We start from the raw sequence: 16,145 nt of genomic DNA, 5'->3' as shown, positions 1-16,145 counted from the left end.
TTAGCTCCTCTCTGCATATTCATTGACTCACGCTAGGCTAAAATATCTCCTCAACTAAATCCAAAAGTGAGGTTAGTATTACTCTTCAGCACCTAGAAAACTACTTTTAAACCTGACAACTAGTGGAAAGCAGCAGTCTACAGGTCACAAGTATTTTATGAAGGCACAGGAAAATCCAGGAACGACCTTTCCCAACGGCCAGGCTCGAATTTTACAAAAGAGTTAAAAGCACTTACATCATGTAACTGCTCATCTGAAAACTAGCTGGATGCCAAGACAGAACTAGCCTTATGTAACCCATTTTAATATTGCAGCTGGATGGGAAATGGGAACATTCCAGTCTGGTCAGCAGGTTCCATACAGACCTTCTTCATTAACAAAGGGAAATGAGGTACGGTAAGTTACAGTTTCTGCAAGATTTCAGGGAAGGACAAAGGTAAATTTCAGGAGCCTGGAAATGTACTAATTATCTCTTGGGTAAACTACAGGACTCTGCTCCCACAATGCAGTTCACACTGTAGCAAATCTGTGATGGCATCTGGCCATTTTTCATCCTTTGGTGACTAACGCAAGTTACCATTCTCCATAATCCCCTGTCCTCTAAAGACACATGCAATGACTCCCCCCTTCACCAATACAACAGGTCTTTCTGCTTTCTGTTTTTCTGGATTTGAGAGGACAGGCTCATACACACAGAATTCAGGTTTTGTTAGTTCTTTGACAAGTAAGAGAACTATTCTTATTTGACAAGTCAACCCAAGTGTGAAGTAAAAGGATTTGCTGTAATCAGTTCTCAGACTGTAATGCAATATGTACTGAACAGTCCCATATGCAGCTCAGCAGGTTGACTCTACAGGCTGTTTGGAGAACTGCTGTGCTGATTTTTCAAATTCAAAACTAGAGTAAGATACCAAAAACCAGAAAAATCAAGTCACTAAAAAATTTTTAGGTTCTAAATTATCCAGTTCTTTCATCCTGCCGTTGCCTTGTCCAAATGTTTTATGAAGCACAATTTACAACAGAAAAGGTACAAAAGGGGAGTGTGCTCAGTAGCAGTTACATAGTCCTGAACTTGCTCACAGAATGCAGTAATTGGGACAAAAAGCTTATGGAGGATTACCTGCTGCTTCCCCCAGCCCCCAGTGTTTACTGACTGCCATGTACACATTACTTGGTAATAAAGCATAAAGGCTAAGACTGTCAGCGACCACTTCAGTCCCCCCAAAAGCATCTCCACCTCGGCCAGGCAATTAATGAACAGTTGCCAGGAAACAGTGACATAAATGGTGAAGGCATCCCTGCTTTTAATTAACCACGTATCACAGGGAGACAGGGGTTGGACAGCGCTTGAAACACTGCAAAGTAGGTAAATGTTCGCCAGGAATTACACAGGATTGACAGGTTTGAACCAGGAGGTTTCTTTCCTGCCCACAGAAGCAAAGCAGTTCAACAGGTATCTGGTGAAGTCCTGAAATTAAAACAGACACATGAGATAGATCACAAGTGGTATTATTTGACACTGTTTCTCCCCAGCACTTTTGTACTCTGCTTTGGCTGTATTTAGTAAGTAGAAGCTTACATGAAGGAATTCCAGAAAAAAGGGGTACAAGGGGTAACGGGTTCAAACTTAAACAGGGGAAGTTTAGATTGGATCTAAGGAAGAAATTCTTTACTGAGAGGGTGGTGAGGCACTGGAATGGGTTGCCCAGGGAGGTTGTGAATGCTCCATCCTTGGCGGTGTTCAAGGCCAGGTTGGATGAGGCCTTGGGTGTCATGGTTTAGTGTGGGGTGTCCCTGCCCATGGCAGGGGGGTTGGAACTGGATGATCTCAAGGTCCTTTCCAACCCTAACTATTCTATGATTCTAAAAAGACCCCAGAACCTGTATTTCCAGTTAGAAGCAATGGGGTTGGGGGACACAGAAAATTCTTCCACGAGACAGACAAGGAGAGCCAAGAGTTATAAAAACATTACTTACTACACATCAGGGTTGTCCCAGCAACACAAAACCGACCATAACATTATAAAGGGCGGGGGGGGAAAGTAGTGATGGCCATAGCACTGCTTTAGTTTCAGTTGACATTACTTTCACTGCAATGGACTATAGTTGATACATCATATCCTCAGGTAACAGGGGATAGCACGTCACTTCTTCCTTTCTTTTGGGCATAATTGTTTCATGCAGCTCAGAACTTCAAGTCTACAATGATTCTTTTCTATATTTCAATAAAAAGGGGCTTCAACTCAACCAAAATAAAGACTTCTCTAAATTGCTTTTCTTTTCACTGTCTCCTTAGAGCACATAGAATCATAGAATCATAGAACAGTTAGGGTTGGAAAAGACCTGAAGATCATCCAGTTCCAACCCCCCCGACATGGGCAGGGACACAAAGTAGAGGATATCTTTTCCTAGTCCTTGAACTGCAGCGGTATCTGTGCACCAGAGCTCACTGCTGGATTTACACAGCCGCATGTATTCTCATGTAAAGTGCAGGTATTCCTTGGTATTCTTGACCCAACCCCTCAGGGCTTGGCTACGCAGCACTTTCCAGGCTTCTTGGTAATTTACTGCAGCTTCCTTGTAGTCCCAGTAGGTTTCTAGAGTCTTCATCCTGAACAGGAAATACACAACACCGAAAACATTTCTATTATCCTATTGAATGTAATGCTACAAAATGAAAAAAAAAACAAATCAAACCCCAAACACCCAAGCACATGACAATGCCATTTGAGCTCTTTCATGCTACTAAGTGAAATTCCCTTGTGCTTCTAGACAAGACCTGGAGAGGCCAGACCCTGAAGCTAGTGTATCTATCTAGACACTGTCAGCAGTCTTACAAAAGGAAGCCAGCCAGTTTCTCTCCATGCTTCACACACTCTCCAGCAACAGAAGTGTCACTGTTTGTGTAACCATAGGTTATAGAAAACTTGAAAAGTTTTTAAAGAAATGTCATAGCAAAGCTGAAAAGGTGGCTAGAGATAGGTGCTTTGGATTGAGTAGAAGTAGCCTTGTTCTGCTTGAAGAACAGATATGACTGCTGGCTGGAAGGGAAGGTGACAAGGGCAAAGAGGATAGCTTTTCTTTTCCAACACAAAACAATGGAGAAGAGTGAGACAAAGGAGAATACATATTTTTATCTTCTCTCTAAAGCAAAAGAGATTCAGCAGGTTTGGTGCTCTGCTCCCCTTCTGCATGTAGCACCTACTCCCTACAACCTCAGCAGAACAACACAGGTCCAAGAAAGGCCAAGGTCAATTCACCACCACCACCTCCAAATCCTTAACATAGCAAACTGTTCCTCTCCCAGGTATGCCCAACGTGTACCTCAGACATGGTACAAACCACCTGTACCTTCTACTCCACCTCAAAACCATACCCTGGGAAGCAGTATGCAGGCTTACATGCTTATACTCATGGATAATGACCAAATTTTTCTTTGAGAAGAAACTCTTTTATGCTAGCATGCTTCTTGCACTTCAAGGACGTCTGACATATTTGTTTAAGATCTTGACCCTGCCCTTCTTCACTATAAAATCATCTAATGACTTATATTTGTTCTTTATCACAGAATAGCTAATATTAGATGCTGCTTATATCTTCAAAACATAGCTACTTGTACTTATGATGTCACATTTAAGATGGTCAAAGATCAAAAAGGAATTCTACAACACAGATCTTTTGACCTGCTCAATCTTGTTAAAGGTGAAACAGCTGTTTTGCTTGCATTTGCTGTGGATGCATATATGTAGATATAGATCCAGACAGATAGATATTCCACCTGCCACTAAGCCAAGAGAGATACTCCAATGCCTAGCTGTTCTTCATTTCATCCTTGCTAAATGTTGCTGTTTTTCCTGAATCTGCTTGCAGATCAATGGTTCTTCAACTCATATCTAGCAGTGTAATACAATTTAATTAAAACACATGAGAGATTCTTCTAACCTAGATCATTCCAGTATACCTTTATTTGGAAACTGTTACAGGAGACAGTAGAGGACAACACAGCACAAAAGCAGGATAGACAGTGAGGAGCAGCCCAGTATTTTCACCCCACTATAGTTGTTACAAGAGCACATGTGAGTGCAGCCTCTTGGGCTCTCATTCTCCAAGCAGACAACATCACTATAGGATTTAACAGTGGATGCAAGAGAAAGCTGCATTTTAAACAGCTTCCTCAAAGAGCTGCCAAAATCAAACAAATTTATTTAATTCATGCTCAAATTCCCCATTAAGCTTCTAAGAAATTTTCAATCTATATATGGGAAAAATGCTTTCAAATTCAAGGCACTTTACATCTGCCTAAATCCCTCACATGATTTGTATCTCAGCTGTGGTTGGGCCATTGAGGGTCTGAGCATCAGTAATACAGAACCTGTGACATTTTTTTGGCAAAAGTAACACTAGTTTGCTGCCCCAGGCAAAGTGCAGTACAATTGTACGATCTACTGCCTACCCAGGTCTTCCTGACTACATTCCTTTTATGTTTCTCTTTACTGTTTTAATCTTGCCCCTACACTACTATGTAAGAGAGAGACAGTGATGTTGATGGCTGTGTGCCACGGACATGAGATGTGATCCACAGGTTTCATTCTGAAAGGTATTGTACTCTTGGAAAAGTCTTACGCAAATCACCATTATTGCTTGAAAACATTCATGAGCTCAGCTACTTGGAAAGCTGAGCAAAAACGGGCTCACCAGCAAGGCAACCTGCAAAGAAAGCACTCTGCAGTACTTCCTTCTCAGCAACAAACTCTACCTCTTTAACCACATATTCAAACATTTACATTGAACTAAAACACACTTTTGAGATTCCAGTCACTCTGCACATGAAAAATATTGATGTAAGCACAAGGCATCAAACAGAACATTACTTTTGTACAAAAATTAATGCACTGCATCTAAGGGGACAAAAGCTCACAGAGCTCCAGTATGTAAAAATATGATGTGAATCCATAATGACAGGGGTCAGGAAAACATACAGGGCCTGATTCTGTTAGTGTCTTCTTCAGAGCTATAGACAGAATGCAGTCACTGCAGGCAAGATGCTGAGCTAGCTCACTGACTTTTCCTGTGAGTGGGGTCTGCTCAAATACAACAAGCTCTAACAGTAACATAAGGTTCTGCAGTATCTGGAAGACTGTCACTGTACTGCTGTGCCTAAGCTTGGGAGACCAGATTTTTAATGCATTATTGAAAAATAGGAAAAATAACTTTGTGGCTTTTTCCAGTGTCATCTGAGATGTGGCAAAAATGAATCCCACAGAGAAAGATGTAGAAGCTCAACAGAGTAATTAAAAAAACAAAGACCAAGTCTTGAGATCATTATGAAGAATATTTATGGGGCAGAATATACTACTTACTAAAAGACTCTTCAATCTGGCAAACACCCAAACAAGCATCTGTGATGTGCAGTATAGAAAGTGCAAAGAACCTAACTGCTCCACAGGCCTCCATGCAGTGGTGGGACCACCACAGGAATTATTTCATGTACCAATTTTAAAAAGAAAATGGAAAAGGTACTAGAAAATTGCAACAGAATTCTTGCCAGATATGGCGGTTGTTCTGGTTTGGTTTTAATTGGACAACATCAGTAACACTGAAACTGCACCTCTCCCATGACAGTTACTTTCATTAAGCTGACACTTCCTTACCATCATCCTCCCTCATTCCATAGGGAAATATTTAGCAGTCACCTGGTGACATCCTTTTGTTTTTCACAAATAAACACTGGCAAAAAGACCTTAAACATGAACCTCAAACAAAGGTTCTATAATGTATCTTAAAGCTATCTGAAAGTCCTTGCACTGCTCTGTACAACAGCCCACACCCTCCAATCAGGTGTCACTGGAACTGGAATTGTTCCTACTGCAGACAGAATGAGAACGAAGAATAAAGTACAATCCTAATTGTGAGGGCTCTTGGCTACAATTTAAGAGAAAAGAGAATCAGCAATCCATGTAATAAGCCCAAAAAGAAACTTGGGGCAAGTTTATGTTACAAATCCTCCCTTACATTCAGACAAAGGGCTGCAGAGCCAGCCACACCTTGCGCAAACTGAAAGGCCTGGTGACTCTGTATGGTGGATACCACTGTGTGACAAAAGAAGTCTTTCACTTACTCAGGTGATGCACAAAGCATGGAGTTTTTCTACCAGCAGGGAAAACAACCAAAAATGCAAAAATGCTTCTTTGCCATATAACCACTAAGAGGTCTGCAAATAACAGTAATACGGCAGAGGTTTCTACATAACAATTCAGATTAGCAATGGTACAACACTGCCACATGACACACCATCTTTGACAGTGAGCATGAAAAACATGGTGGGGAACAATGGATTTATGTACCAGTAATTTCAAAACATTAACATGAAACAACATGTGAGAGGGAGACAACAGAAGAGAATGGAGTATGGCAAGTGGAGGTTATAAAAAACCAAGTAAGTTTAGATATTCTAGCTAGAGACATGAATGAAAATATAAGTAAGGTTCAGAAGACAGAGGTCATAGAAATTATCAGAAAGGAAGAAAGTGTGACAGCACAACACAGCACTATGTGGTTCTTCGTGAAGAAGTAGCAAATGCCAGCTAAACACAACCTCCTTCACCGTCTCAGTTGAAAGCAAATAAACTAAATCCTGACAAAAACAACTGTTCAGTATAATGTTTAGCATCTCGGAGAGCCAGCAAAGCTCTGCCCCAGTAGGCCTTCTCCCTGTTCCAACGTAACAGTGCCAGCATCGATCCTCTGGAGAGAAGTGAAGAATAAAAGAAAAGGGAAGGCACAAGAAGCCAGAGAAGCAGCGTTAGACACCATAAACAAGAAAACAAAAGAACATCAGAAGCAGTATACCAGTTGCATGTAAAGCTTTAACTGTCCCAGTATCCTAGGTCCGACAGTGGACAACCTTAGAGGAAGGAAGTGTTAAGTAGAGAATGGCTTGTTTCTGAATGTAACAAGACAAACTGTTCAGCAAATTTTAAAGGACAACACAATGAGATTCCCTTGATGGAGCAGAAAAGATGGGTGGCAAGAGACCAAAAAGTGGACTAGAAGAAGCAAAGCAGGAACTTAGGGGCAAAGTGGAAAAAGGAAACTAGGTGACAGCATAGCACCAGAGCCAAACATCTGTGGGAGGAGATAAGACGCATTTGAATGGGAAGAAGATACGGAGCTGGCTAACTTAAATACACAGGAGTTTAGAGGAAAAAACTTGAGAGTGTGGGATTTTTTATCTGAGGTCCACTCAAATTCAAACTACAAGGGGGAAAGGAAGAAAAAGGAAGAAAACACATCAGAATATTTTGTAGAAAAGGAAAGAGAAGAAGGAGGAAACAGCAATACAAACACCTTTTTTTTTTTTTTTTTTTAAATTTCGCTTTCTAAGTGAAGAGTAGGAAAAACAAAGACTTCCAACAGGAAAGCAACTGGACAAGCTGACTGGTGAGCTAGCACCTCTACTGTACAAATTGAGTTTGTGCAGCCACATCTGCACATCAGCTGGACTTTGTCAGGAGAAACCCAAGCAGAAAAATGGTAAAGGACAAAAAAGTCAAAGGAAATTAGAAAGCCACTGGAGTCTAGAAAAGCCCTGAGGGGAAGTGACTTTATGTAAGCAGCACATGATCAGCACAATGAGTCGCCTACCCAACAAGGCACAGCTCACACTCTGCTCACACTCTACTCGGAGGATGTTATGATGGCTGAACAAAGTGAGAAAAACTCCCACTCAAAAGAGGTTAACAATTTTATATTTAAAACTGAAGAAGAACGTATTCTATTTATAGAATCAGTTGCAAGTGTTTCAGCAGCGGCGCGGCTCATGCTGACATCAGAACTTTAAAATAGTTATGAGACTTCTACAGACACAAAAGGTAACTGCAAGAAACTCAATAGCACACAAGATCTAATAATAAAAATCCAGGGCACACTTATTTTAGGTTTACCTCATCTAATATGCTGGTACCACGAAAGGCAGAAACAGCCCATCTCCCTTTCTTCCAGCTACAAATACCTCTTACTTCCTTTGCACAGGATTTATTACGTGTTTTAGCCTTAAATGAGCCAATTCAGCTCATCAGTCCAATAGAAAACATAGAAGACAAGGTAATTGTTTTCTGCCGCATAAGCTAGTTGAACTGGCTCACCATGAGGCTGGAGAAGTGCAGCTGATACAAGGGAAAAAACAGGAAATCTACAGCCATCAGCAGCAGAGACTGCTGTGGGACCACCATCCTCAGCAGCTACCAGCAGTTAAATTAGCTTAACAGCTGGTGCAATCACATCCCTGGTGAAATCATACCTGGAAAAAACTCTAAAATAAACTAACCCTTCCAAGGCAATGGATTTGGAACCTCCTACACCTCTCCAAATCTCTAAGCCAAAGTGAGAGTTAAGTTTTTTGTATATGTAAAACTAAGCCCTGCTCCATGGTAGCTGTTCTGGCTAGAATACCACCAGACATGTAACGCACGTAATGCAATGCCAGACCAGGTGACTACTACAAGAAATTCCAGTTTTATAAACCAAACTTGTTTCTAATAACATAAAAGAAACCTCCAAGTATAGCCTCCTCAGGCAACTTCCTGTCTTTCCAGAAAGTCTTCATAATACATGCATTGCAGAAAGAGCCCTACAGCTTGTCACCTTACTAGCTCTCAATCCATCATACACTTGGATGAAAAAAGATTTTAGCCTACAGTTTTCTAAAAAAAAAAACCAAAAACAAAACAGCAAACTTTTTTTTCCTCAAACTCTGTTTCAGACAAAACCACTTTGACTCAGAAGACAAAAAAATGCAGAGTTTTCTGCAAAGACAGCAAGTTGAAGAGGCTTACAGAGGTGTCCATCAGCTACAGACATCAGAGCTAGTGCAATGCTCCACTGATCAGGAACAGAGTTTACCCTTCTCAAAAGAAGTAAGCCTGCAGAACAGATCAGCTGCCCCAAATTCTTACCTTAACTCCAAACAACCCACCTCCAATTTCTTCTGTCTGTCATTAACACATGAGATCTGATACCTATTTCTCCATGGAGGTGATTAAAAAGACCAAAAAGTCTTCCTAACCCATCAAGTACATGCCATAATTTTCAAAGACCAAATTTTAACAATGAACTTATCAAAAGTGAGATTCATGAGCAGATTCTGGTATTATCACATAATTACTGAGTTTCATTAAGTTTGAAATCACTTTTCTAAATCTAACAAAAATGTCTTTACCGGAGAGTGTCTGGCAGATCCTCATGTGGAATACTCATCACCAGCTTTTGGAATGTATGGAACAGTTCCACTTTACAGATCTTGGATCTGATGGAAAAAAAAGTAAATCAGGAATTCTGATGGAAAAAGGATTCAGAAATGTACTTCCCCTTACAGCTCACAGTATTACATCCCAGCTGACTGTTTTTGATGAAAAACATTTTCACTTCTCAAAGAATGTAGAAAGTTCTCAACAATTTAACTTTTTCCATCCAAGCTGCCCACCTGCCTTTTTACTTTGTTTTAAATATTGTATTGACAAAGAGCTCTGTTGCCACCATGGTGCCAGCCAGCATTCTTATCAGTTTGCAGAGAACATTTTAATATCCCCACATTGTTATCTGTGTGAGAGTGCATCGTCATCAGCTCACAACTACAGCAAGGTTGAGCCAGAAGGACTAGTCCCAGAACTGATCAAACAAGCACAGGAAGACTTGAAAGGCTTGTTCAAACTGGCAGACTTATTCAGAACAAATAAAAGAATCAGCAGAAATAGTTGGAACAATGCTGTCCTTCTCACAACAGTGACAAGGACACACACAGCAACAGCTGCAAAGCAGTTAAATATTAAAAGGCTCATCAAAAAATAAAGTGAGTCAAAGTCTGAAGACACCATATGCATCTCAGTAAGCTTTAAGCCCCTCACCTTCCCCAAAGAGAACGTAACTAGAAGAGCTGTTTATAAAGCATGGTTCATTTTTGAGAGCCCCAGCTATTTTCTCTATTTAAGTAAATTCTCTTTATACACTTGTCTTTACAATGCCTGAGTTCTCCAACAAGTGCAAACTGATTCTCCAGAAATATTGAAAAAAAAACCACCAGTCAAAACCTGCTTTCTATTTTGGTAGTTTGTTCTTTAAGAACCCCAAAATTGGCATGCAAAGATGTTCTAAAATTTCATCTTCATGTTAATCTGTCAGTGATTCATATTGTAGTTTCTGGTGTTTTAGTTAAATAAGTATTAACAAAAGCGCATACCAGACATCTACCTACAAATTCCTTTTAGTCAGTCAGCTTTACCTTCCTCAATATTTAGTGTTATCTAGCATACTAAGGGGGGAAACTCTAAACAACACCTCCCATGAATCACCATGAGATTCCTTGAGGGAAATAAAGTCCTGTTTATTATTAAACACACACTGCCAATAAGGATATAAATTCCTTATTTTCATCATAGAAGTTCCTTTCATGACCATTTATCACACAAGTGCAAACAGTTTACGTATTCCTTGACAGACATTGTTTTTAATCCTGATTTTCTAAGGAAACAAGGCCTTTGAAGTCAAACAGTCTTGTAGGCCCTCTCTAATAATTTCTGAATGTTTTAGTGAATTTTGGGCACATGTAAAAGAGAGGAGGAGCTCTCAACAATAACTAAGTTCCTACAGCACACTGGCACCTAGCAGATGGCTCTAGAGTTTGAGAGTTGACGATCCACAAATGCTACGTAACAAATTTAAGCTTACTGAGAAGAAGAGGTTGGTTGGTTTGTCTGATCTTTCACACATCTTCTGGAATACATTACATACCACCTAATGAAAACTAATATTCTACTGTGCACATAAAGCCTGTCTCAAAAGACACACTGTGCTAACAATACCCCACAAACCAATGTCACAGACCACAGACCACAAAGCTACTAGTCCTCTTCTTTCAGGGAAAACTGGAAATACTAGGATATACCAGGATAAACTTCAGTCAATGAGAAGCTCAGAACATGCAACTCTCAGGCATGTGAACGAATTATCCACTAGAATTGTCCAAGATCTACTTATTCACTACTGTCAGGATTACCATCTTTCTCCCAGAAAGCCCAGGAAAAAAAGGACACCATGATCATTGATAAACTGTAGTATAAGCAGCCAACAATTAAAACATGACCGCAATCCTCAAGCTGAACTTCCACAGACCAGTGCTAATTTTAGTCACCTCACCTAAACTGAGAAAGGTGTAGAGAGATGGATAGATCTGTCTGCAGATGTTTACAAGTAATTCCTCTCAACCACAAGAAAACTGTGTAACCTTTTCTTTAAACATGGATTATAATGTTTCTTAAAGAGCACAGTGTCAATAAGACTATCAGAAAGTGCCGTGTTTTGTGTTAGGAAGATGCTACAGGCATTTCATAACATTTTAAAACTTTAATGCAGAAAGCCACATTGCAAAACAACAATTTTAACAATCATACATCCAGGTCAGCTGGCCTGACTCTTACAGAAAAAATCTACAAAAAGGACCTGCAGAAAACACATTTCCCTCACACTTACCAACTCAAGAGATACAAAGCAAAAATTCTGCTAATTTCAATGATAATCTCTATTTTAATAAAAATTTATCGTAATCCACCACCACCATTACCTACAATGCTAGTTTTAATCAACAGTGAAAACAAAGAAATAGGATAAACTTGTTAACCCTCATCAACTTTTGTCATTCCAACTCCCCTTGTCTCCCTTACCCAGCGACTCTTCCCTTTCCCCAGCTCCCTACCTTTCCCCTTTTTCCTCACTCCCTATATTTCCTCTACTCTGACAATACGTCATGCACCACATGAGCTGACAGATGTGTGTGCGTGCTAACAAAAAAGATCTCTGCACTCAGACACCACAACATTGTCATACCTGCTCTGATGGCTCCCAATCATCTTCTTTGTTGTTCCCTGCCGGAAGCCATTTGAGGTGACATCCAGAGGCTGCTCAGGGACTGCACTCCAACTGATAGCTGTAGAAGAAAGGATTATGAACAAGTGATATGCTCTCATCACAAAAGCAGAACTTAACAGTTCCATTCATTCCATGTGTTCACGTGATATCATGCTGCTTCCCAAAATAATTCAGACTACTTGCACCAGACAGTCTGCATCCTCCTTATTTACTGTGTGCTATTATTTTATTATGTATTGTATACTCCAAATAGTTCTCTCTGAGTTTGATAACTACATACACCAAATATCTGTTGACTTTACTTGAAAAATATTATTACCTAGTAGTCAAATAAAAATAATCTCTTCAAAGACATAGCAAGTGCCAACAGCCTTATCCTTTACCATTCTGGTTACCTTCTTACCGTCTTAAGACTGTGAACTTCTTAATGCTGAAACTCTGCATATCATGCCTCACAGATTCATAAATAAGTAGCAAAGCATCAGTGGCACGTTAACAGAAACAAAACTGTATACCTAATCTGTCCTGCTATATCCTGAAAACAGTTTTTAACTTCTACTGCTGTCCTGGGTTCAGCAGTAGCAGTCATTTTTCTCCTTCTTAGTAGCTGGTGCAGTGCTGTGGTTTTGACTTTCAGTCTAGAAACAGCGCTGATAACACCAATGTTTTTAGTTGTTGCTCAGTAATGTTTACTCTGACCAAGGACTTTCTGAATCTCATGCTCTGCCAGGGAGGAGGGGAAGCTGGGCGGAAGCAGAGACAGGACACCTGACCCAAACTAGCCAAAGGGGTATTCCATACCACAGCACATAAAGTGGGGGCAGTTACATGGAAGGGTTAGATCACTGCTCCGGTTGGGCTGGGTATTGGTAGGCAGGTAGTGAGCGGTTGTATTCTCTTATCTTGTTATTTCCCTCATCATTAGTATTATTGGTGGTAGCAGCAGTGGTTATACCTCAGTTACTGGACTGTTTTTATCTCAACCCGTGGGAATTACATTATTTCAATCCTCCTCCCCATCCCTCCTGGGAGGAGAAAAAAAAGGTGGGAGACATTTTTTGTTCTCTAAGTTCTCACATTTTTCTATGTTCCTAACAGGCAAAACAGCTGCACATGCACTAACTCTAAAGACAATTTTCAGTTTCTCTCCTTCATGATAGCATCTTGCCATTCAAGATTCTCAAAACCTACACATTATAAAGCATATTATGGCAGCTGATTATGTTAATCGCACTTGTGTCGTGATTCAGCTGTATGCTGCAATTGCCATGCTCTCCTAAGTGTAAATGGTACTTGCACTGTGATTTAGGCACAATGCTCTATCACTTGCTAAATTAAAATTCTGTGTAATGTCAAACAAAATTAAATACAAAAAACTGTTATTGAACACTACACCTTACATGTGGGGAGTATCTAAAACCACCTGGTCAGAGTCTGATATCCTCTGACAAAGAGATAAAAATCTACTTAAATATGAAAATGTTTTCTATTTTTTTTTTTTTTAATAGCACAAACTTCAAACTATTAAAAGGAACACATTTCTTTTTTTAAGATACCAGCTGCAATGTTCCTATCAAGCATATTTCAACACTCAGTGTAACAGCCCTGAATTTAGTTTATTCTGATTTTCACCTCTTAAAGAAATCAACATGGCATAATTTATATATGCAAAAAAGTGTGATAAATCATCATTCATCTTTATTTAATAGACTAACACAAGTAACTGTACAGAAAGAAAGTCATACACAGGGATTTAGCAGCTGGCTTCAGGTCTTTTTTGCAAAGTAAACTGGCACCATTTTTCAATGATGGATTTTGTTTCCTATCTCACAGAATCAAAATATTTTCCTTCCTCGCACCTGTAAAAAAATCCAATCTAATGAATCTGGATTCCATTCAGGAACCCTTTGTTTGCAGTCTATTTTATCATCAGGTCTATTGTAAGAGAATAACTTCCAGTTCCAGTTAAGCCAGAAAATTATACAACAGCAGAAGGTAGGCATGTCCAACCTTAAAGAAACTGTTTAACAAGTACTAGTAACTGTACATACATGGTGGCAGCTCCATTGTTTGGGTTTTTTCCTAAAAGAGACCATGTTGCTAAATCACAGCGTGATTTGCATATTCATTCATCACCATGACAAAAAATGCAATGTCCAAACCCTCTATCAATTAAACCCTCCCACTATACTACTCTGTACTCTTTTTACGTTCACAGATTTCTGCAGCAGTTACAAGCATAACTCAGCATGGCAAGTCTTCTGTTCATTACCAAGGAGAATGCAAAACTACCTGAAACAAGCAGCCTTTTGATATTTTTGGGGTTTTTATTGACCCCAGAACTTCTACTTTAGCTGGTTGTTTCCTGTCTTTGTTTAGCTTAGAAATTCTTCATGGCACCAACCAAGTTTCATTCAGTCTAAAACTCCCTACAGAGAACTAGAGGCTGAGCTGAGTATTATTAATTATTAACAATTAAGTTCTGACCTGAAATTAATTTCTTGCTGTAAGTCACATGTTGCCTCTAGCACTGGCAATGAATGATGTTCCATTTTAGAAAACCACCAAAACCACCTGATTTCTATTTGGACTTCTGCACACAGTTATGCAATTGGCCCAGGTGAACTCACCTGCACTGCAAGGCACAAGTTTTGTTTTGCTGTTAGTCTGAGCTTCCTGAATTGCCTGACGGCTGTGCTCAAACCGAAGATCTGATTGCAGCAGCTTAACTTCCTGGGTGAGAAAACCAGCCGGTAAACACGAGATGTGCTGACACCTAAAGTAGGCACGGAAAAATGCAAGTGATTTTAAGTCTGCTCTTCCCAAACAAGCTGATTTGGGGTAATTTCCCTGCATAATCTAAAATATGTTACTTTTTACATTAAAACTGAATTTAGCATGAGTTATGGAAGAAAGACAAGGAGGCTTGAGGGCATGTTTCCTTTCAGAAAAGTATTTGCTAAAAAAACAAAGCGACCTAGTTTGTTAAGACTTTGTCCATCCTAAAAAAATGCGACTAACTGATTTTTAAAAAGGGTCTAGATACAAGGGCTAGTTAACCCTCCTAATTGATGGAGGTAAAATATGGAGGATAAAGACTGCAATAATCAAAGTGTTTACATAGTAAACCATATGACACTAACAACTGTTTTATGAACCTGGAAGCTCATAACCAAAGACTAAAAAGATACAAGATACATTTACAGTTCCATGCATAATCTTACCTGTGTTACCTTAAATTATTGCTACACACTGAATGGGATTGTGATTGTATGAGGAAAAGACATGAAGTATTACAGAGTGAGGAAAGCATTATCCAGTAAAGTCCACTGCAGAGATAGCTTTAGAGTTTCCACAATAAATATACTATGACCTCTTTTATAACCATCCTAGAAGGATGCAAGGCTATGGAGAAAAGGAGTTATTAAATAGTCAAACCTTTCAGAGGAACTGGTGTAGTAATTGGCTCTTAATGGGAGAGGTTCAGCTCCTGGGTTTCCTTCTTGCCCTCCTTTCCCTTCACTTTGCCCTGTTCCACTTACTGTCCTTTAAAACTTGCAGATGCCTTTGTTGCACTGAACCAACCTTCTAAGCAAGAAAAATATCCACTTACAATCCTTTTGTTGCTAGAATAGTTTTCATCAACTCAGAGTTGTGAGGAGCAAGAAAGCCAGTGCACAGCAGATGAGTTTCTTCATTTAGCAGCAGTGCACCTCACCTCACATAAATTTCCCTGAGGTGACAAATTGTGTTACCAGAATACTGCTCACAGTAAAGTGAAGCATTTCACTATATAATGAACAACTACACAGGGTGTAGTTCAGATCAAAGCAGCAGACAGATTTTTACCATCACAGATACGCACCTACACTTGGCATTTCCAGTCTAAGACAACTCAGTGTTTTCCAAGCTGTCATATGCTAGGTGACACAGCTCACATGACTCTTCCAAGCAGCCTGCTCTCCTGAAGTCCATGGTTGTGAGTTTGCCTTTTACTTCCCTCCCTCCCCTTGGAGTCCTGAACTCCACCAATTCATGGTCACTGCAACCTGGGCCTCTTTTGCCTTTCACATCCCCACTGATCCCCTCATTTGCGCCAAATATGAAGTCCAGCAGAGTACCTCTCCTCTTTGGCTCCTCTGACATTTCAAACATTGCTAACGGTGGGTCAGGTTCAAAAATTAAGCTTCTTTCTATATTGCAGAGCAGGAGGATGAGAAACAAGT

At 39.9% G+C, this 16,145-nt stretch overlaps 1 protein-coding gene across 1 annotated transcript in view; it reads right to left on the bottom strand.

The window, feature by feature from the left end:
- Positions 1–1,141: 1,141 nt before the first annotated feature.
- ADAT1 (adenosine deaminase tRNA specific 1) overlaps positions 1,142–16,145 on the bottom strand; it is a 23,107-nt gene continuing 8,103 nt past the window's right edge. The window contains exons 5-8 of the mRNA XM_080638748.1: positions 14,550–14,695; positions 11,878–11,977; positions 9,218–9,304; positions 1,142–2,611 (exon numbers count right to left, since the gene is read on the bottom strand). Of these exons, the coding sequence (XP_080494874.1) occupies positions 2,479–2,611; positions 9,218–9,304; positions 11,878–11,977; positions 14,550–14,695 (466 nt within the window). The 3' untranslated portion in view covers positions 1,142–2,478. The remainder of the gene's footprint in view (positions 2,612–9,217; positions 9,305–11,877; positions 11,978–14,549; positions 14,696–16,145) is intronic.

Source organism: Psittacula echo (assembly GCF_963264785.1).
Source record: "Psittacula echo genome assembly, chromosome: Z".
In the NCBI taxonomy this organism is placed as follows: Eukaryota; Metazoa; Chordata; class Aves; order Psittaciformes; family Psittacidae; genus Psittacula; species Psittacula echo.
The sequence above is the reverse complement of the archived record's forward strand: the minus strand, read 5'-3'. Positions and strand labels throughout refer to the sequence as shown.